The sequence below is a fragment of the Sparus aurata genome, chromosome 17, assembly GCF_900880675.1.
Source record: "Sparus aurata chromosome 17, fSpaAur1.1, whole genome shotgun sequence".
NCBI classification, from domain to species: Eukaryota; Metazoa; Chordata; class Actinopteri; order Spariformes; family Sparidae; genus Sparus; species Sparus aurata.
In genome coordinates this window covers 19,608,148-19,630,817 of record NC_044203.1, presented here as the reverse complement: position 1 = coordinate 19,630,817, position 22,670 = coordinate 19,608,148, and the positions used below count along the sequence as shown (strand labels likewise).

The 22,670-nt window shown below is 40.8% G+C and overlaps 2 protein-coding genes and 1 long non-coding RNA gene across 4 annotated transcripts in view; 1 reads left to right on the top strand and 2 right to left on the bottom strand.

Annotated features, from left to right (window-relative positions):
• Positions 1–15,156, bottom strand: part of rapgef5b (Rap guanine nucleotide exchange factor (GEF) 5b) — a 26,058-nt gene extending 10,902 nt beyond the window's left edge. The window contains exons 1-5 of one of the 2 annotated variants that reach the window (XM_030394235.1): positions 14,941–15,156; positions 11,033–11,158; positions 6,239–6,372; positions 5,425–5,525; positions 154–232 (exon numbers count right to left, since the gene is read on the bottom strand). In XM_030394235.1, coding sequence (XP_030250095.1) covers positions 154–232; positions 5,425–5,525; positions 6,239–6,372; positions 11,033–11,158; positions 14,941–15,117 — 617 coding nt within the window. In that variant the 5' untranslated portion in view covers positions 15,118–15,156. Of the gene's footprint in view, positions 1–153; positions 233–5,424; positions 5,526–6,238; positions 6,373–11,032; positions 11,535–14,940 lie in introns of those variants that run through there. The other variant, XM_030394236.1, reaches the window with a different exon arrangement.
• Positions 14,515–22,460, top strand: LOC115567546 (uncharacterized). The gene is made up of 3 exons (XR_003981219.1): positions 14,515–14,677; positions 20,761–21,431; positions 22,240–22,460. It is a non-coding gene; the product is annotated as an uncharacterized LOC115567546 (long non-coding RNA).
• LOC115567544 (solute carrier family 40 member 1) lies at positions 16,920–22,670 on the bottom strand. Its single transcript, XM_030394238.1, has 8 exons — positions 22,432–22,670; positions 22,270–22,337; positions 21,947–22,106; positions 21,511–21,626; positions 21,174–21,300; positions 20,739–20,984; positions 19,138–19,818; positions 16,920–18,488 (listed from the first exon to the last, which is right to left on the bottom strand). The coding sequence occupies exons 1-8, from the start codon at positions 22,532–22,534 to the stop codon at positions 18,229–18,231; spliced, it is 1,761 nt and encodes a 586-aa protein (XP_030250098.1). The 5' UTR covers positions 22,535–22,670; the 3' UTR covers positions 16,920–18,228.

The window sequence follows — 22,670 nt, the reverse complement described above, 5'->3', positions numbered from 1 at the left end:
AAATATTGTATGTTTTACTTCATCAACTTCATAGATTTTTGTAAGTGCATGCTTATTCTGAATTGTGTTTCTTATTTATACTTTACATAGCTTCCCATCCTTTTGGGAAGTGGGATTGCACGTGTGGAATAATGCTCATGTGTTCAAGGATATTGTCCCAGCAGAGCCTGGCATAGATCACTGGTGGACATGAACACTGGGTAGGTCAACAGAAAGTCATCAAGAAGTGTGTCTGCAAAGACAAGAAATGGTGTTTAGAATGGAGAGAAGTCAACATTTTGTAGTATTTAAACTTTTGAAATAGCTCAACTTCTCTAAATAGCATGGATTTATAAAATATTCAAGATATCTGACTGACAGAGAGAGACAAGTTTAAATTCTGTGCAGACCAACATATAAATCCTCAATAGGTTTACAGGATGCTGTAGAGCAGTAATGTTGACAACTGTGTGATTAATGTTTGCTGAGCTGCACACATAGTGGTAGTACTTGTGTAACAGCTCGGAGGCTCGACTTCCTCTTCCATCTTTTTAACACCAGAAGGAGAGCTCATTCTTTGCTATCATATATTAGTTAACAAGCACTAAGCGAAGACATTTCAGAAGCGAGCATAATGTGAGAGACCTTTCAGTGGCACCTTATCCCTCATGGTCAGTCTCAGATAATCACTCGTGAGGATTCTCCGGCTGCATTTTGCTCCCACAAGTTCAAACAAGCCTTTACTGACGCTATCTTCAATCTCACACATTGGCCACTGCAGGCTGTATCAGTAAAGATAAGCCAATAATGTTTAATGTGTCAGTTGACTCTCTCTGACCTCTGATGAAGTCTGTGTTTTCACTGTGACTTTCCTGCAAACAGAAAAGCAATCTGATATTGCTTTGCTATCATCCTAATGTGTTTACAAGGAGCATTTTGTGCCACTGTACACACTTATGATTTCTTCCCAAGGTTACACATGGGCAAATGGATTAAATCAAAGCTGGTCAAATAATTCCTCTAACATGATCATCACAACACTTATTTTCATATCTCGATAAACAAAGACAAACATTGGTTGGGTCCAGCTTCCAAAGTGTAATTATTACTTTCTTTATTTGCACGTTATGATTGTAAAGAAGAGTTTTTGGATTTTAGACTGCTGGTTGGACTAATGCAGCAATCTGAAGACATCCCTTTGAACGATTCATTGATAATGAAACTAACAATAATTTCTTTCTCTACTACAAAGTATAATTATCCCAGAATCTTTTTTTAACTGTTAGTTATTATTTGTGGGACATTTTCTCCAGCTGTACAGTAAAAGTGCATTTCATAAAGTGACATTAAAAACCAGTCAAAATACAATTTGAAGGCATGAAAAGGAAGTGAAGGACAGCAACTCCCTGACATGATGCCCGGCCACAGGCGAAAAGCTTTACAAATCCTATTAGGGCCAACCTCCACTCACCCCTCTGAAAGTGTGCCTCACACCCAGAATTGTAAATTCTCCCTTTTAATTTCACACTGGCTTCCCTGGGCCTTTGTGTGCGTTCTGGTCCATGGGACTCCCTGACATCATTATGTTAATCCGTGCAGAGCAGCTGTGGATGCATCGCTCGCTGCTTATGAGAGGTTACACACTCGTACACATGTAGCTCCCATAAAAAAAATACAGCAGCACAAAGCCAGAAAACAACTCACTGTATCTCAGCCACCCTCCCACATACTGTACCATACCCCTCTCATCCACAAGCACACACACTCACCATGCACTGCTCACTCATACTGCTGCTGTGCGTTTTTTCAAAGCTCCCTTAACTGAAACACTTTCTCATGGGTAACAGCTAGCATACTACTCCCCAGGCTGTACACTGTGGAAGTTTTCTGAAGTTGGAAAACAGGATAAATATTTAATCTTACGACCTGAAGTCATATTCCCAAGTTTTCTTGGTAACGCAGCAGAAAATGCAGGGAATGTCCTGCAGAGATGATTGAACCCGAACAATTTAGCTGAAGATACGTTGGTTTCACTGACCCAGGAACATTTATGCAGGGATGTGCTGTATAGACAAAGTTTAACAGTCTGTTGGGCTCATTTACAACCCCTTGACATCACACCAGTTTCATTTAGATGTCCAGTGTGGTAGATTTAGCGGCATCTCGCAGCGTTGTTTGGAGATTGCAACAACCCTTCTCATACCCTCCCCCACAACACCCCCAAGATAAACATGAAAAACACAAAAGGCCAGTGTCTGGTTTGGTCATTATGGGGTACTGTAGCAACATGGCAGACGCAATGGAAGAGGACCCGCTCCCTCTCTCAATATAAAAGGCTGATTCTAAAGTAACAGACATGATTCTTAGATTCAGGTAAATATACCCCTATGAAAACCAAACACTGGATCTCCGCTTTCATCAGTGGTTGGCCTGGATCAAAGACATGAATGTAGGAGAGGGATGTCTAAACTCTTTCTCCTGGAGGGCTTGAAGGGAAACTGAAACTCAATGGTGGGTCACAGTCCAAAATCAAACACCTATTGTATTGCATTGTATTGTATTTTTGAGATGCAAAATAGTAGGATCCCAGGTTCCCAGGTCGCCCTGCCTGCTGTGCTCAGATTTTGATGGAAATATTAATAATTAGGGATACAACATATTTGAAAAAGGAGTCATTTCACCTCACAAAAATTATATGATCATTTAAAAAAAGTAATCTTCTCTTTTTTTTTCCACTAAAAACATCTGGTGGACAAAATAGAACCCTTTACGACTCTGGGCTTTGGGAAGCCTGGTTCTAGGATTTTATGGAACACTCCTGCATAGTACTCAAACCAAAACAAATTTAGGATGACAAGCAGAATGGATACATTGATTGAGCTTGTCAATCCTCTGTGAAATCAATCAACCTGTCAGTTAACCTGTCAATCCCGTTTGCATTCGTATAAGTACTCGTAAAGAATAATCAATGCAGCCTTTGAAATAATGTTGTTAATGTGTCACTTATTGGCTCAATAACCAGCAGAAGATGTCATTCTTGGTGTAAAGCCTTAAATTATCGTAATCTCAGTCTGCATTGAGAAATTCAAAATTCAGTATCTGCTCTCATAATGTGATGTTTTTTTCATTACAAATAAGCATCCACATCTCCCCACATGGTGCGTCAGTTAAATAGCTGGAACATCCTCTCAGCAAGAGAACACAAAATGTTCCATTACATGTTTTTCAGAGCTGGCAGTGTGTGTTGTGAATCTGTTCAGAGCTGGAATCAATAGCTCCACTCAGAGATTGGGCACAGGAAAGGAGACAAAACTGAACACTTGTGAATGCTATCCACAATGCTAGCCCACAGAAGAAAGCACATCATAGATCTCTGCTGCAGCGGTTCACGTTTGCTTCTCCTCAAACATGCCTGTGGTGCTTCCAGAAAAGTGCCATCGCTTGCAGAAAGCTCCTCTGAATTCTTTATGTTGGAGACTGGATGGAGGCAAGTGCAACCATGATGAGATAAAATTGGCTTTTTCTAATGTGCTGTACTGCATGTTAGTCATAAACAACATCAATAACCTGCTGCAGTCATCAATCATGTTGCTGCAGAAGCTCTGTGAGCCATGCTTGAGAGACAGTCTGAACACGGCAGCATGGTGGATGTTCAAACAAATCTCTTTTTGATGAAATCAAGGAGCTCATGCTGCCATGCTTCTGGGGAGCTCAGCTTCCAGAGGAACACTTTAACTATAGCACTAGAGCATATAGAGCCGTAGTATTCACACAGAGAGAACCTAGGCCAACAGGAGACACACTATGAAACATGACTGAGTACAGATCAATTGCTGTTCAGGACTCAGTTAATTCCTTCTCCTCTGCAGGTCTCTGGCTCTTTGACCCTGAGATATCAGTCAGCAGCTCCATGCTCTGGTCACCAGCTCCCTATGGAGGCTTCACCTCAACACACTCAATCTAAGGTGAGCAAGACTATATTCTTGTGTTTAAAATGCACTGTTTTTAACATGTACATGTCATCATACACTGTTGCTGTCAATTTAAGTTCTACACGCTGCACAAAATGTATTAAGTTTACATGAATGTAATGTACATAATCAATTTATCCATCCATCCATCCATATTTTTTCTTTGCACTACTTGTAAAGTAGATTGTATAGACTTTTATCCTGCATACTTTGACGGTTTTGGCCATGAACCTTGGTAAATTTAATATATTGATATATAGTCCTACTGTTCTCTCACACGCTATGTACACTGCAGTCCTGACGATTTTCCATTCTTTTTTCTGAGAAAAACAAAAACTATTCAGTTTTTGTTGTCTTCGTTCCTATCTGTATGAACAATGTAAAACTGGAGTCAGATCCATTGTATGCGCACACATGAAGCTTATTCTGATTCATCAACAATGCAGCACACTGCATATTAACTAAAAGGCAAAGAACAGATGGGTTTATTGTGAATACATGAAACTGGCGGATTGGACGAATGTTCTACCCACCTGTCTGCTTACTTACCTTCAGGTTTAACTTCACTTGTCGAGCAATAAAATATGCGATTCAACATAAAACATCTCTCTGCATGTAAAATGCACCACCGAGCAACTGCAGGCAGGTCTCCTGAGAGGACATTTAGATCAATTTCATTCTCTTCCTCATCAGAATGAGTAATGATCTGGTAAGGGGTTAGCCTGCCTCTATTCCGATGAGAGATCTTCTGTGACCATCTCCATCTCCAAGGACATAATCTGCATACCCTTTCCTTCCCTTTTTCTCCCCAGATAAATTGTTTCTCCTTTCTCTCTGGTATCCTTCCTCTATTTGCCTGACTGTGCCACTGCTCTCAACTATCATCGCGCATCGTACCGTCTATCCAGTTGAATCAACAGCGTCTCCTCTGCCTTGGCAACAGTGTCACATTATCATGTACCTGCTGGGATGAGAGGAAATGTGTTGATTTGTCGTCGCTGTGATGCTGGACTGCATGTCACACAGACTGTTACGACATCGCTCAGAAGATATGAGCAACGTTTATCGCTTTCAGAGGCTTTTAAATGAATAGCCTCAAACTCTGTGCCATTCTGGGAATGATAGCACATGATTAGTGCAGTAATAATGCCCAGAGGGGGCTTCTGTCCCAGCTCCTCTGTGAGCGCGGGAGAGAGTGAGGGTGGGGAGGGAGTAAAATGGAAAGTACAGGCAATAATTTCTCCCTTCTTTCTTCCCAAACATACAAATATCAGTGGACCTACAGTTGGTAAGCACAATACTTTAACAAAGCTACAATCATAAAGTTGTCTGGTTGTCCACACACCAACTAACTAGTCTCCTATTTCTTTTCATTTTTGCTCTCTAAAAAATGCCCTTTCATACACTGACAAAACACAGTAAGGTCAAATGGGATGAGAAAGGAGTGTCAGGACAATAAAGTGTGAATGCTAACCTGACTCTTTGCCCTGTGTTGTCCCCTGCTCGTCTTCCAGGGTCAGGTCATTCAGCAAGTGCTCCAGGATTTTCTCCGGGGTCCCTGACACCACCACGTACCTGTCAGACACAACAGAGTCAGTGGACGAGTCCTCCTCTATAGAGGACAGAGAGCGGCTGCTACTCCATTCATCCTCTCCCTCCGTCCCCTCATCATCTATGTATCGAAAGTAGGGGACGTCAAAGGTGGGCATTGTCACAGGCTCTGCCCGGCTGGTGTTGTCGCTGCTGCTCTCCTCAGAGCCCTCCTCGTCCTCCTCGTCCTCCTCCTGCTCCACCAGGGCAGCGTGCAGCAGCCTGCCCTCCTCCTGCCGCAAGTTCAGGGGCTGTGGCCGAGATCCCATCCTTGCAGAGTCCCTGTGCCCTCACACCGGCAATGTTGCCGTGGTTACTGCTGCATGCCCCCTTTACCCATCCATCCATCCACCTGCAGCTGCTACAGCACGGAGTCCACCGCTGTCTATCCCTCAAGCAGACTGAGGTATCCTTATATGTCACGGCTGAGAAAGCTCTTGAACGACTTGAATGGGAAGCCTGCCAGCTGCAGAGCTCTGCCTCACAGTCCCATGCTGCTCACTTCTATGTATTTATTGTACTCATTTATGTATAGGGAGTTGTGATATAAGCATGCCTGAGTGAGAGTGTTATCCAGAGAGACAGAGAAGGGAGAATGATGAGAGGGAGAGTGCTGAGAGAAAGAAGCAGATAGTGAGGGAGGGAGGGGGAGGGAGGGAGGGAGGGAACCTAGGAAGAAGGGGAGGGCAGAGGCTTACCTCCTGTTCCTCGCCTCCTCTTTCCCTCCTCCCCTCGCTGATGCAGAGGGGGCCGGCTGCTCTGACGACATTCTCTGTAGGACCAGCACATCGTGGCCCCTCTCCCTCAGGCACACACGGACTGCCTCGTCACTCTGGGGCGGGAGAGAGAAAGCGGGAAGGAGGGAGGGAGGTATGTTATCACCAAGGAGATTCCCCTGAATTTTCTTCCACTCACACAAATCACTGCTGATTTCCATCATAATACTCTGTCAGAGCCTGCACTGTAAATGAAAGAGAATTTCCATATATCATTATTCAGTCCTTATCGGTGGAGCCCATTCAGGGATTAACATAAAAGACTTGCACAAATTTTAATTACCGATTCATACTGAGAGCCTATTAAATTATGGGCAGTGTGTGTTCAAGCTGGCGTATGGTTAAACTCTGCACAGCAACAATGGTTTAGTGGTTCGGAGTTAAGCTTAAACTCACATGGAAGGTTCTTGCCTTGTGACCACCATGAGGTTTTATGAATGATAAATTCATCCTTGTGTTGCGTACTGTCTCCCACACTCTGTTTCACTCAGTCACTCTCTTAGTCAGGCAGTAACATAATGTAATAAGAGCTGCAACGATTAGTTGAATAATCTATTAGTTAATCAAAAAAAATGTATATTCGCTGTTTCTTTGTTATTAATGATAGCAAAAGAAGAGTCTTTGGGTGTTGGACTGTTGGTTGGACAAAAGTAGCTATTTGAACATGGCACTTTGGGAAATTGCGATGAGCATTTTCATTATTTATTTATTTTTTTTTTACATTACTGTGAAAATAATTGACAGATTAATCAATAATGAAAATAAATCATTTGGTGCAGCCCTAACGTTCAGTGAAAACTGGATTGATTTCTATTTCGCTAGGTTTAGATTATTTTTCAATTAATCAGTTGTTTGGTCCAAAAACATAATATAATAAAATAGTGAAAAAAGTGCATGCTGACATTTTCTAATTGCTTGTTTTGTCTGAAAAGCATTTAAAACCGTTATAAAATAGAGAGAAGCCATTAATGGGAAATGTTTGCCATTTTTTACTTGGTTTAAAATTTCAGTCGTTAATTGTGTGATTTCTTACAGACCAAAATGGATTTGGGTCTTAACGATTGATTATCAAAATCAATATGTTTACTGACCGATTTTCTAGTCAGATAATGAAAAACAACTCAAAACAAAATGATAGCTATGTAGAAATGATTGGTGATATTTGTTCCAGCATTGTAAAAAGTTCAGTTTTCTAGCTTAATGCATACAATAGTTTGATGGATATGATGTTGTACATTCATTTGTTATTTTATTTTGGTAAGATACATTTAATTTTACTTATTTATTTTAATGGTGAGGTTCTCGATAAGCCCTCCCAGGGTTTCAAACCTCTCCAGCACTGATTCATTGTAGTTTATCATATATTATCTATTGTATATTTTTTTTCTTTTATGTGATATACTCTTTGTGTGTAATGTTTTATTAAAGTGCAAACAATAAACAAACAAACATCACTGGTCAGCCTGGAAATTAAATGATATTTTCAATAAAAACTAAATTTTACTTTTTTAACTCTTCATTTCAAAGAAAAATGGCTTGTTGCAGCATCTCTGAAGTATAAAGCTGGTAGCTGGTAGCTGCTTGACAATGGAGGGTCTGGATCAGAGATATTGGTCTTAATGAGGTGTCCACTGTATACTGCACGCATCCTGCATCAGCTAACCCCCCCTTCTCCTCAGCCATCAGTCAATGCAACACAAGCCTCTGTGCATGCAATTAGCCAGGCAGACAGGCTGGAAGTGGTTGCAGTTTTCTGCTCTAATTGCCTTTTACCGAGAAGCATCCAGAGCCCTTCAGTTAAGCATGACTTCCTGTTACATTAACACTCATCTGAGATCCGTGGCCATACATACATAAACAAATAAATGCTGTAAATATACAGTACAGCACATATACATATGAATACATCAACACAACATGCAAACACAAGCACATGAGCTATCTAATCCAACAAAAACACACAACTGTGTCCTTCACTGGGTGGACCAGTCACATCTATCAACAGCAGAGATCTTTTTAAATCCTCAGAAAGGACCATTATTGGCAATCTTAGCTGGCAGTTCCTTCAGTGCTGTGATTCATGACTCAAAGTGCAGTTTGGATGACTGTTAACTTGTGAATTCATTTCCTTCTTTATCTTATACAAACACATACACACACTGACAGTACATGTAAAAAATGGTTTAATGTTTTTCAAGGTGTGTCCTGTTCAATAGCAGACTGTATTATCCTGTCACGGGACCCACAGTTTATCATAAGGTCAGGGGGTGTGACGAAAAGCATTGTAAGTTCCCATATAGGGAAGGCTGGGCTGATTAGTTTCCTGTTTCATGTGAAAAAGACATTTATGGTTCTAACTTTATGTGACGTACACTGTGTTCTCTTAGCTTTGTAAAAGTATGCTGTCTTTTTGTCCCACTAAGCGTGACAGCAAAGCAGGTTGAATTCTTGACTATAATTAACAGAGTGTCTCAGTGTACTGCAAACAGGTCAAACAGCAAAACAAACCTTCCTCACAATGAATTATTGATCCAGCCTCTGCTGCTTCAGGCAAGCTACTGGGTTTTGTGGTTACCAGTGCCCCAGTACAAAAACACGATCATCCCTCTAAGAGTGGATGCTTGTAATGAGACTGCACAGCTTCTACCCTTGGCTGGAGGTGACCTCAACTCACAGCAAGCCCTGAAGTCCTCCCAACATGGACACCGTCAGCAGAAGAGTAAACACTACTTATCAGGCCTCTGCACAAAGTCATGTCCCGCCAAACGGCTCACTGTGTCTTTCAGGGTTCCAGAAGCACTACGCTGGCTGGAGGGACACTTTCTGTCTGCAGGTCTTCTGGCTGCTGCGGCAGGTCTGGCACGCACGGTATGGAACACTTGAAGGGAGCTGGAAGGTGTCAAGTCCTGACAGAGTGCAGGTTTGGACTAAATTGCTCCCTGAGAATAGTGTCGATATATGAATAAGACCGAGGATTCATACATCGGTGTTGCTTTCAAATAACCCTTTGATGCAAATGTACTTCATTATCTCCAACAGTAATTACCTCAAATTCCTGCTCTGGTAAAAAGATACTGTAAACAACAGTATGTGCATACATTATGTAAAGTATTTGTACATACAGTGAGCTTTCTTATGCTTTCTGTCTTGCAGAGAACAGCAGCTCTATGTTCTGATCAGATGTCCAGATAATAATGCACAATTCTATCATACCCTCTAAATAATTAAAAACATCGATGAAGTTAAAAGACGAAAGAACAACTGATTTTTCAAAGTCAAAACTGAAAACTACTACATTTAAATCTGACCGTTTTCACAGCTGAATTAATTATGAATGAACTAAACTACCAAAGGAAAAGACCTAGAAACATGCTTGGCTTCAAATATAAGGAGATTGCGTAACATTCATGATCTTCCTGCATCAGAATCTCAAACACATTTTCACAGACATGAAAACTACTGTATATAAAGCATCCCTGTTTGCACCAGATGGGATTTCAAAGCTCTTTGATGTCTGGGCTTAGACATTTATATGAGTCACATGGGATACAGTATGTGCATTGTAGCATCATTGGATTACATTAAACCATCCTATAATCTAGAAACACTGCTAGGTAATCTCACATAATCTTAATATTTCTAGATAATGTCAAGTATTAAAGGTCATCATATCCGGCCATTACTGTTGGGATTACATAACTGTCATACATACAAACATGTGCCGTTGGTGTCCTCACATTATTTTAAATTCACAGTATGAGAACTTTGGCACACTGCATGTTCCTTAACCAACAAAGGTAGATCAAATAGCTGTACTGTACGATGCTAACATATGATCATACATTGCCTACTGCAGTTGAAAAGGTCATTTTATTGAATAACACTAATAAAGAGATCTAGCCTTGTGTTTCAGAAAAGGTCAGAGACCTGACGAATTTGAATCCACCCGAAACCCATACAATGCATGGTGGTCCGGCCACTTGCGTCAACTTTTCCTGCCATTGTTCTTCAGTTCGGGGCACAGGAATACAGCTGGCAGGAAACAAGACACTGAGCTCACCATGAGGTCAGCCAATAAGGCGTCTCCAATGCAGCCAACCCGCAGGTGATGTAATGTTTTTTTTTTTAAAGTGTGCTGGTTGAGCTGAACATACAGTATGTGCAGTTAAGTTTTTAGTAATGACAGATGGTAGCACCTGAGGATGCTGCCATACTGACAAAGACCAACTATATTATTGAACTATAATGTATGTTTAGGTTCTGTAATGATAATGCATATGAACAAAATTCAGTATACACTACACTGCTGTGAAATCATCTAAACATCAATCTAATTCTTATACATATTTTAAAGAATTCTAGTTCTTCTATTTTGCCATATTTGACTCAAGAAAGCTTTCTGTTGTCTCAACAAAATCTAAATGACGTCATCTATCTTCAGAGAAAGCAGACACTTTATTGAATGTACGGAGGCCAATAAAAACAGACAGCAAATTAACATCAGTTTGATGGATGAAACACCACAGGGAGTGTGAGAAATGATGCTTTGGTACTATGCTTAAAAAACAGCAGCATAAAACAGCACATTATAGCCCAGGGTAAATCTAATGTTCTCCAACATTACTCTGTTCTAAAACTGCATATAAAAACAAGAAAGTTTCAGAAAATATTGTGTTATAAAAATGCAGTAGTGACTGCAGCAGTGTTGTATCTCACCTCGCTCGTCCTCTCTGGGCCCTTGCTGTGGTTCTGCAGGAAGCGGTAGCCATCCTTGGCCAGTCTCTGGACCATCTCCAGTCGGGACAGGTCCTCCTTGTCATGCAGGATGCACATGCTCCCCTGCTGCAGCACAGGGGACACAGAGAACATGTACTTCAGGCCACAGTCCCACGACATCGCCGTCTCACAAACTACTGGCAGTCCACCAGGCAAAACAGCGGTATGCCTGCCTGTGAGCTCACACTGCTCTTGATAAAAGTATAAGAGGAGGTGCGGAGCTCAAAAATGAGAGTTTGTAAAGTGTGTTTCTATTCTATTCAGATGAGTTATAGAGTCTTCTGTCACTGCAGCAGAAGTAAATCCCAGATGCTGAAGCCTTGATCAGCTCTGTAGCAGAGAGGTGCACGCAGACTAGATTTCATCAGTTGGACTCCAGGTATCTCTCTCTGCTTGGCTACTGAGACTGAACGACAGATTCCCTCTCTCCGTCCTTCCCTTTGCCTTTCACCACCGGGCGGGGAGTGAGTTAGGAACACGGTGGGTTCAGGAAACATCTGGTGAGCCAGACAGACCCAAAAAGGAAGTTTCAAAATCTCCCGAAAGCGGGAGCACATCTAGATTCAGGAATGGGCAGGGAACATTAAACTAGAAGGTCAAACACTTGTTAGGGTGGAGACATATTACGTACGTGTGTGTGAGAAGGTTTAAGGTCATTCAGGCACAAGCACTAAAATGAAACTTAACTCTTTTGTTTTCAGCCTAAATGAATGCAGTATAGTAAATGAATGTCACCTAAAAGCAGCTCCTAGAAAGAAAGGATAGAAATGTCACAGTAACAATTCCAATCTAATTAACCACATATTTATCACACAATGGTCAGATGGACCAGTTCATGCAGTTACATATGCAAAAATGCCACAGTATGTGGATCATTACATGAAAATCAATCTACAACAATTTTGGTAACCATAAAATATCTATGACTTTTGGACTGTTGGTCAAAGATAAGACAATAAATCTGGAGACATCAGCTTACAGTGGGAAATAATGATGGGCATTTGAAAGTTTTTCCTCTGACATTTTATAAACGGTTTGAAGAATCAGGTCAATTTATCATTTTGTTATAAAAATTGTGACAATGTCCATTCGATGTCTAAGGAAGTGACATCACACTGCTTTTATTCCCTGACCATATCTACAAAATGACAAGATACAGAAAAGGAGTAAAATGTAACATTGGAACAAAAAAGTTTCCGTTTTAATGCTTTTGCTTGAAACATGATTAAACAATTGTTGAGATTGTTGCAGATTTCTTTTTAGCTGATCAACTGACTGTATAATTGACAAGTTGTATTGGGTCTGCATTCATTAATTGTAAAATTAAAACTCCCTGTGTATTCTGTGAGGCTGTAGGGCAGTGGTTATCAAAACTTTTAACCCCACATATATGTAGATTTTTTAATCAATAATTAACAATGATGGTGGTTTAATTTTGTATATTTTGTGTGAAATAACGGTCAGCACGATAGTATCAGCAAACTCTTGTTGATTTACCCTTTATAAATCATATTTATTTCATATATTAATTTGTTTCTTCCCTAGTCATCGGCACCACTATGCCGTGGCTTTATGCCTCCCCTGACTTTGAGAGCCATTGCTGTAGTGGTCACATACTGCTGTATCTAAGTGTCTGTTTTTATTAAAGATCACCGACTTGTCAGACACGGTTTGATTAAATGAGACTTCTTGTCAGTTGCTTAGCGCATTTACAGAGGGACCAGCGTGGTCCTGGATGTACTGACCAAGGTAAAGCAAGGACATTAATTCTTCCTATGAACACTTAATCTATTAACGTTATATCTTTTTCCCTTCTGTCAGCAGTGTGATGCTTGACTGGGTCCTTGCATAGCCATTCAATTGTGCTGCTGTTGCAAACTGCTGATACAGCAAACTGCACAATAAGCAAAAGGTTCCCATCTCTTGGTGTTTTATGTTTCATATTAGACTCATCATTCCACAATCCTCTTTTGTTCTCTTGAAGTAACTCATTTGGAAGATGCCCACTGCCCCATATATATTTCAAAGAGGTGTTCAGCTCATTTCAGCACAAGTTCAGTTAAATGTATCCCAATTTCATTGACCACATCCTTGATTTTCACATTTTCAGATGGTAAACCTAGCCACTGCACTATATGTTATTGTCTTTTAGCTGTATGTTATTCTATTCCATTTCAATTCAGGAAGGAAACTAAGGACGTTGTGGTCGAACTATCTAAAAACAGCCCTGTCTTCCTTCCTGCTTCTTCAGTGAACATTCCTGTGAGACAAAGCCAGGAGGACAACTCAAGCTTTAATGTGCCACTGACCTAGTTTCTCAAGTAAATGAGTTGCAAAGTGAGAATGCCTAAAGTCAGACTTGTTAGCGAGCTTGCTCCAACACTGCTGTCTTTAACCAGGGACTACCATGACAACCATGGGATGTACACTGTTACCAGAGGCCTGCGGCACTGCAAAGGACTGAAGAAGTGATGAAACTCTACTGAGCTTGTTACAGTGCCCCCTTTACAAAATAACATCCAGTCAAGTACAGAAATTCCCACAGCTGCACAATCTCATTAAAATTAAAGAAGCTACTTAGCAACAGAATCAATGACATCACCACATAGTGTATGAACAAAAGATGGATGAAGGCCTAACCTATATTTTCTCCATTAATACATTTCTTTAATTTTCAAGCACAAATACATACAAGGGAAATAAGGCTAATTTGTAGGAACCACACATCTTTTCAAAGGAGTTAAGGACGGTCTATGCTGGTTAGTGCTGGTTTGGTGCTAGTTTAGCTGGTAGACCAGCATAATGAAGCTGGTCCACCAGCAAGGTCCCATTAATTATGCTGGCCTACCAGCATAGTCTTGCTGGTCAAGTTGCTGATGAAGCTGGTTACCAGCTGGTCACCAACATCCAATTACCAGCATCCCATGCTGGTGCTGGTATGCTGGTCACCAGCATCCCATGCACCAGCATGCTGGCAGGGAACAACTGTGCCTGAATCATGTTCAATCAGCATCTTGATTTGCCACACCTGTCAGGTGGATGGCTTATCTTATTGGATTTTAACAAATGTGTGCTCAAAATCTGAAAGAAGCAATTATTTTGTGTACATAAAAACAACAACAACAAAAAAAATTATAAAAGTGTTTACTTCAACTTTTGAGAGAAATGGGAGCAAAGTGTTGCATTTACATTTCTGTATATTTAGTGCAGTATTTTACAGTTTGTTTAGGGTGCTTTCAAATGACCCCAAAATCTCGCAGGTTTGAAGCTTGTGTTGAATAAATTTGGTGTACTGTGACGACCTCACTGACTATGTCCTGCATTTGGGATTTCACAGCCAACTTCACTCCTCCTCATACTCTGCAATATGAAATAAATTGTTGACACATCCTATGCCAGCATACCAGCATCAAAACACAACATATGCTGGACTTGCTGATCACCAGCTATGCTGGTCTATGCTGGTTTTTCCAGCAGGGCAGAAGAGAGGATTGCCTTTCTTTTCTTTTTAAATACGTTAAAAATCTTCTGTTCAGGCAACACGCGAATAATATTTGAGGAATCGGCAATTGTATTCAAAAGTTGGTAAGTCATATCAAACAACTTTTTTTTTCAAAGTTTGGCTCTTGAGGACATTAGTAGCTAGGTGACCTGAATGTAGTTAGCGAGCTAGTTAGCTGATAACGTTTATCATTGTTCGAGTCTGGTAAAGACGGTTAGCTAGCGTTACGTGAGAAACGACTGTTAGCCGATAACTATGTAGCTAAAAACACACAATGATAAATGTGGAAGGTACACCACAGCTACAAACAAAAACAGGTCAAATCAGTGTGAAAAGGCTGACTTACTTTTTGCTTGCTTTCAGTCCTTGAACTTGGATTTGTAATTATGTCCTGTTTTCCTGGTTCTACTATTGGATGTTGTGTTGAGCACAGGTGGAGTTTATGGCCGTGGAGTTGTCCTCGGTGATGTTTGGGGGGTTTTGCCTGACATGTGAGACTTGATGCTTTACTGTGCAGTTGCATTGGGTTGTTGCTGCCTCTTTACTGTATCGCCGTTTAACCTAGCTTGTCTCCTGAGTTTGACACAGCTGGCAAGTGGCCTCATTAATTTCACGCTTAGTATTAACTGTGAACTTTCGTCTCTAAAATGCTGTAAAGCTTCATCGGGTTAGGTTTTTTTTCTGATGTATTCTAATGCCAAAGATAGCACATGTGACCCTTTTCAATACATTTATTTTATTCCTGCAATGCCAGGTACATTATTCAGTGGAATTTTATTTCATTTCCACTGTGGCTTTCTGCGACCTCCATAATTCATTAAAAAAGCAGTAAAAGTCGTCACCAGCAGCAGTTAATGTAACATTCTGCAAGCTTTTTATTCATCTAGCTCAATGTGCTTCTTAAGGGCTGTACTACAGAAGAAGAATTGACAGCTAACCTGTGAATCCATTCATTTTCAAGCTCGATTTTTATCAGGCCCACAGTGTTGCTGTAAGTACAGCTTCCAGTAAAACAACCTCCCACTCCAACAACAGCTCTTCCTGGCCGTTCGCCTTTACCAGCCTGCTCTAGGCATTACCAAGGTAACTACACACTGTCTGCCCGTGATTGTGATGGAAATAATACAACCTTCATTTAGTTTATCGAGTTAGGGATGCCTGCATTGGGAAAAGGATTTCCAGTGGTGGTCAGACTCATAATCGAATGGAAAAAACATATACAAATCTGAAGCACCCCAGATGTGCAGTGTGGCTACCACTTGTTTGTGCTTGTGGCTCAAAGCAGTATATAACAACTCCTTTTTGACTTTCAAAGTGGCAGCATTGCAGGCACCAATCATTTATTGGCATCCTGTACTTGTGTGTCTGGATACTGATAATATGATTTTAAAATGAGCTTATATACTGTGGTGATATCAGATGTAAAATATGAGAATATCAGACTGGATTTCTACATCCTTCATTTCTGGATACTCTCCCCTCTTATGTTTCCATTATTCTGTCACCCTCATATGTCCTCATATGTCCTCCTCTGCATGATAGTAGAGTCGTAATCACTCTCACATGGTTCTCACAATTTATAGAAAGAGGATTAGGATGCAATGTAAGGATGCTGTGTGTGTATTGCATCTAATTTCTATGTTGATTATCCACAAAGGCCTGAAGCTGCTCTATACTGGCTTGGGTATGGCCGTTTAGTATAACATTGACCTCTATTGGCCACAGAAAGCCATTACATTTGCATGTGTTGACTGTTTGTTCCCTGCCTTTGACATATTTATGTTCTCAACACTGCCATAATGTGTAAATGTTTTATATCCTCTCCTGGCAATTTTCCTCTTCTTGCAGGCGCCCCTTTACACTATGCGTATTTCTGCATACAGCTTGATTCTGATGGCTGATGAATTAACTCCATCTCTGGTGCAGTATCCCAGGTTGTACAAGCAATCTAGTAGCTAGACTGCACGTTCAGGGGTTATTAAAGGAAGTTGTCAGCAAAATTTCTAATGGCACCTTGGGGGCTAAGAATTCTGTAAATGTATACTCTACAAGGGACAGACAGTAACAAAACCACATGGCTGTACATTTTATTGGAATGATTCCAGTACTAACATTAACTTGTGAAGGTTGAATTGGCGTCTTTATTTAGGCATCAGCCTTTTGGATGAAGCTACAAGGATTTACAATGTCAGGACTGGTATTTCACAGTGTACTCAGATGACATAGCCTAGCAGAAATTCATCTTTTGTGACCTGTGTAGCAGTTTATTTTATCCTTATTTATTTATTGATTATTCTGCTCAGGGTTCAACACTTGAGGCCAGAGATCATCTTCAGTCATCTTTATTATCATAAATATCAGTCTGAAAAATAAGGACAACATGCAATACGGAAATTTCACAGGAAAATTATACAAATATATTGAGTGTTGCTGGTTGTATGACAGAAGGTTAAACTTTGATGTGTTTTTCACTGTACATGAAAGATATGAAAACATACAGTAGCTGAGAGTAATTCCCAAGTCATATTCCCAACAGTGTTTGTGTTCTTAGCTGAGGTAAGGTAATGTTTAGTTCATCAGAACTACAAGAGAATGAAGCAAATGTAATACAACACTGCCATTGGCAGTGATCGACATTTGCTATCAACATATAGCTATTACTGATTTCAAACATGTCACAAAATGAAGATTGCTTTCCTTTAGGATTTCTATAAAACTATTAATATCACTCTTTATATTGGAAGGAAAGAAAGTTTGGAAACTATTTTAATTTATCTAAGTACACAAGCAGTTAGAATAAGATAGTTTGTATAAAGTTTGACTAAAGTACATGGCGTGATGTGATAACGTTTTTGTTGTAATCCATAACCCAGTTAAACATGCATAAAGAGAAAGGCAAATGTTTGCTTGATTCATCCACAGAGAAACAAACCAGGGGAAGGAAATACTTTCACTTCTGTCCATTAAAAGGGGGGCTGCCTTTCTGATTTTTTACTCAAACAATCTCACATCAAGTTCCCTTTGTGTTCCTTTTTGGACATCCTGGAGTATTTCCAAGTGGACGGATCAGTAACATTGATGCCACTTAGAAGTACTGTCTCGTCTTGTTTGTATTTCCGTGTATCACTGTTAAGTTTTTCTCTCAACACCAGTTCTTTACTGAGTGAAGGTTAGAAAAATCTCTTCATCCATCCACCCTCCCATCCAAAAAAGCTATGTAGATTAACAGGCTTGTTTGATGAAAGTCTTGCAGTAATCCTACAGGGTTTGCAAAGGCGTGTGCTGGTGCCTCGTGTCCTGTTGTATGGTAGAGTAGGACAATTCCCCTGGAGGTGCCATTGCTGCATTTATTGTAGCCACCTCAACTTATGTACACGACGGGAGAGCGTGTCTCCCACTCTATTTCACCTGAGTTCTTGTTTGCTGCTATGGCACATGGCCCTGCAGGAAGAAAGCAACCTAGGTGGGACAGGCACTCGCTGTGTTGTGAAGAAATGAATGGCTAAGTAGGGAGTGGAGTGTTGCAATACGATTGCTGAAGGAACAGGAGGAAGACATTCATTTCACAGGTGCAGAGTGGAATCAGTGCTTGTTTTAGCATCTCATGCCTGGATGTGTGGGCAATGTCTGCTCCTTATGTGTCGAGGCTGCGTTTTCTCTTGGCTTTGTGTGCATACAGGAAGTACATGGTGTGCCCAGTGGTGATGAATAATACAGAAATGATAACTAGGATGCCAAAGTGCTGTGGCTGCGGCGCGGAGATCACCATGATGAAGTGAAGTAGATCCATCAGGTAATTCATTGAGCTCTGCACCCCGTTCACCACACCCCGCTCCGACTCGCAGATGTTCTCCTGCAGGAGCTGGGTCACTGTCAGGTCGAAGGACCATAGACCTAAAACACAGATGTAACTGGGGTTTAAAGGTTGACCTGGAAATTAAATTGGCTTTTTTTTCACAATAGCTTGAGTACTTAACAAGAGACTATACTATACTTTTTTTGCTGATACTGACATCAACATTTTTCTAAAGACTGCCGATGTGTATCTCTTAAATACTCTAAATATAGGAGATATGTGGGGAAGTTGTGGCTGATTGGTTATGCTGCAAACTATAAATGCACATTGCAATTCTACTGTTGACTATCAATCAAAGGTAATAATGCAAACATTAAAAAAGCGATACTGCAGTGTCCAGCAATATATGCACTGAGTGAAACAAGTTTTTTTGTGCACACTGGTAGATTGACCGTGCAATGGTGACATTTTCTTAATTAATTTGAGGTCTTTGGCATTTTTGTGCTGCTATTTCCTATCACTCGTTACCCAACATAGGTAGCAATATATTTATGATTATCTAATATTGGCTGATATATGTGCCATGACAATGTATAGGTCAGGCTCTACAGTTGAAAATACTCTCATACATTGTATTTGATTATAGTTTCATCATTTAAGTTTTGGTGTCGATTGAAACAAGTCAGTCGACACCAAAAAACAAGTCAGACATCCAAAGACGCGTACTTTGGATGTCTTTCTACTCACCAATACGTGCTGTGATAACACCCAAGAACAGCAGGATAATGGAGATGTAAGATTCTGGTGCTGTACCAGAGGGCACATTGTCAAAAAGCACAGTATTGTTGGTCCAGTGGATGGAGGAGCGATCGGGTAGCAGTGGCTGATTGCTGCCTCCCCTCAGAGGATAAGTGTGTTTTTGCCTTTGGCTTGCCATCCCTCCAAGCTCAGTGGAGGAGTTAGAGGTAACGTCAGGCATTAGCAAGCTAAGATCCATAGGGCTGCCAGGGGCGAACACAGAACACACACAAAGCAGCAAGCAGCCCAGGTGGAGGCAGCTTGAGATAATGCCTGTGTTAACCAGGCCATAGGTCTTCCTGAGTCGGGTGAACATCACGGTTCCCATCAGCCCTGTGATAGCTGATACACCCATCAGTAGACTAAGGAGAGATCCGCTTATGCCCTGAGTATAGGCATAGCCAGTTGTGATGCAGTCGAAGCCCAGGACTGTGGTGTAGAGGAAAGCCAGACCCATTCCTGCCAGGAAGACAGGCTGGCGATAGTAGGCTCTCCAGCCGTCCTTACAGGTGCTCACCAGCCAGCGAAACCTCCGGAAACACAGCGGCAGGTTGGTGATTTCTTTGAGGTTCAGGCTTGTGTTGCAGTTACCTTCTGTCAGAGGCAGAGGCTGTGCAACGTTACCTTCAGCTGATGAGAAAGAGGAGTGTCATCTATCACTTCCTTACGTCAGTTATAAAGGCCCTATCCTCACTTGGTGTTCTGCACCCTTTCTGCTCCATGTCTTGTTAAATCTGTAAAACACAAACCCTCCACACTAATCTACGTGGGCTGCATGTTGAATGCAGGCTACTGCACAAAGTGAGGATTGCTTTAAGTAATGTACACTTCAGTACATTTTTGTTCTGTGATGCCTTTTAATGTGTACACCATTGTATAATATAGAATTGAATAACTCACAACACTCATGAAGCCCACCTTAGACACCCTAAATACTATCTTATAAACATTTTTATTGTTAGATTATAAACCAGTTATATGCACTCATAAGAAACTTGTTGACAGTTTATATACTGCTTAAGACAGCCTTGTTCTCGCTTTAAATTGGGTAGCTGCTGAAAGCATAGTTTACTGTTAAGAAATGCAAAGTTAACTGCTAAAGATTCATAAAAAAATGTGTTACATGATATGATAAGTAAGTAAGCTAAACCCGATAGATGATTGTCAGCTACTACAAACAATTATAAGAAACTCACAAGGTTTGTCTGTTAACAACTTAATGCTCATTAATGTCTTAATCTAATCTAATTAAACGTGTAATTTAGCCCTAATTATATGAATAAGCATCTTATAAGGAATTATAAGGGCCTTACTACCTATTTACAAACATTTATGAATACCTTGATATAAAGTGCTATAATCTCTACATTGTAAACTCGATGCCTAATGTACTAAAACTAATTGTAGAGCATCCTTTTCATTTTTATATCTACATTTTCTCTTGGTATGTGTAGGACTGCTGACAGGCTTTTATGCACATTTTCAGTAATTCTCAAAGCCTATGAATGTTAAACTCTAACAGAAATCTTTAAGCACTGATCAGTCCTTACCTTGTAACCTTCTGCCCTCCAGATACTCTTGATCCTCTTCCTCCACTGGTGGTTTAATTGAAAGCGCAGGGACAATGCGATACACCCGCGACAGGAAGAAGAACTCCACAATAAGAGAGACAAGGTTCCAGCCCAGGATGAAGCCACAGCCAACTACATTGGAGGCCAGGGTCATGACCTGTCCCACTGCTAGTGGGGCCAGGATGTTAGTCACCTGATCTATCCGCCTCATGGTCGCATTCATTCCTTTTGTTAGAATCAAAGACACAGAGGTTAATGTGCTTCCACTAGAGGACTTTCAGCAAGGGCAGAAATGACCAATATCTCATTATGCCTGTAATTCATATATCTATCATGCACAACCACAGATACAAACCCATGATAGACATGTAATACCATTCAATTTGTGCATTAACAAAGAATGAATCCCCTCACCAGCTAGGTGACCTCGGTTGTAGCCTGTGATAACCACAATCCAGTCCCTCTGAATGGCAATGGTCAGTGCGGTGCTTGCAAGGTTTGCCACATCTGCCAGGATGATCACCACCGTATAACAAACCACCTTGTGTAAGTTTTGCGATGCAACATGTTACTATGACAGCACAGAGTAGCCACAAACTCAGAAGCAGAGACAACAGTGACAGAGGACAGAGGGAACAACAGCAGCAATAACTCCTCTATGCAATAATGATGGTGAGTAATATCTTTGTATACCAACATCGTAGCAAGTTATGAAATGTAATTATTAATCAAATATGTAGTGTCTACTCACAGTAAGCCATCCATCCCAGATCTGTTCAATCCTTTGCTTATATAAGAACACCAACATGAGCACAATGCTACATACTGTCACTGAGATGTTCTGAATGAAAAGAGATGCATGTGCAACTAAAAACAGAGGGACAAAAAACAGACTCTCAGACTCTCAGAATATAGATTATATATTCTGAAAAAGAACATAGTATTAGCCTTTACAGATATGAGTCAGTGGCTGCCAACCTTGTGCCTTGAGTCCTGCTGGCCCTGCTGGCTATCAAGTCAGTGAATGATTTGCACTTTAGACATGAGGAAAATGCACTTTACCACCTGCTTGCACAGGAAACCAGCTGACGTCTGGGCCCAAGATTGAGATCCACTGATCTATATCACTGTTCTATGGCATACTGCAGGCTTAAATTTTCAAAAGGTTTTGAAATTGTTCTTCATACCTTTATTCCTGGGATTGCGATCTACCCAGTCTCCAATCAAAGCCCCAAGTAGGAGCACTGACCCAGCCACTACCAATCCAAACACCGCAGTCAACAGCAGGTTACGGCCGTACAGCTCAATCAGGAACACAGAGATTGCAAAGTGCCACATGCGGTCACCCTATTTAACACAACATAAGAGGACATTGTTATGTGTTGTTTTGCATGGTGCTGTCTGTATACTGTCACACAGTTTACAGTAAGTAGACTACCTTGCAGTTATTTAAGTTTCGATGTCTTATATATTTCTCCAGGAATCTGTTTCTTCAGGAAATGATTCTTACCCACATTGACAACGCTCCACTGACATAGATGAGAAACTTGGGACCCTTGAGGTAGATAAGAGCTGAACCTTATGAGGAAATGCATAAAAATAGTATAAGCTTACATGATATATGCTACAAACATATTCCGCAAATAGTAGTTGGATTTAAAGTTGAGTTTACCTGGTATACTCCTAGCTTTTTTAGCTCTCGCATCCCTGACATCGTCAGACTCAAACTCGACCACAACCCCGCCACACTGGGAGGCATCTGCTCGCTGGGACATTGCCTAGAGTAGGACCACATGGGTTAAAAAACTGTTGAACTTGTCGCACCCTTGTCCCATTGTTGATAGTACAGTGTTATATTACTGTACTACTGTCACAGCATCACTTAGAAGTTTGGAAAGAAACTTAGTTCAC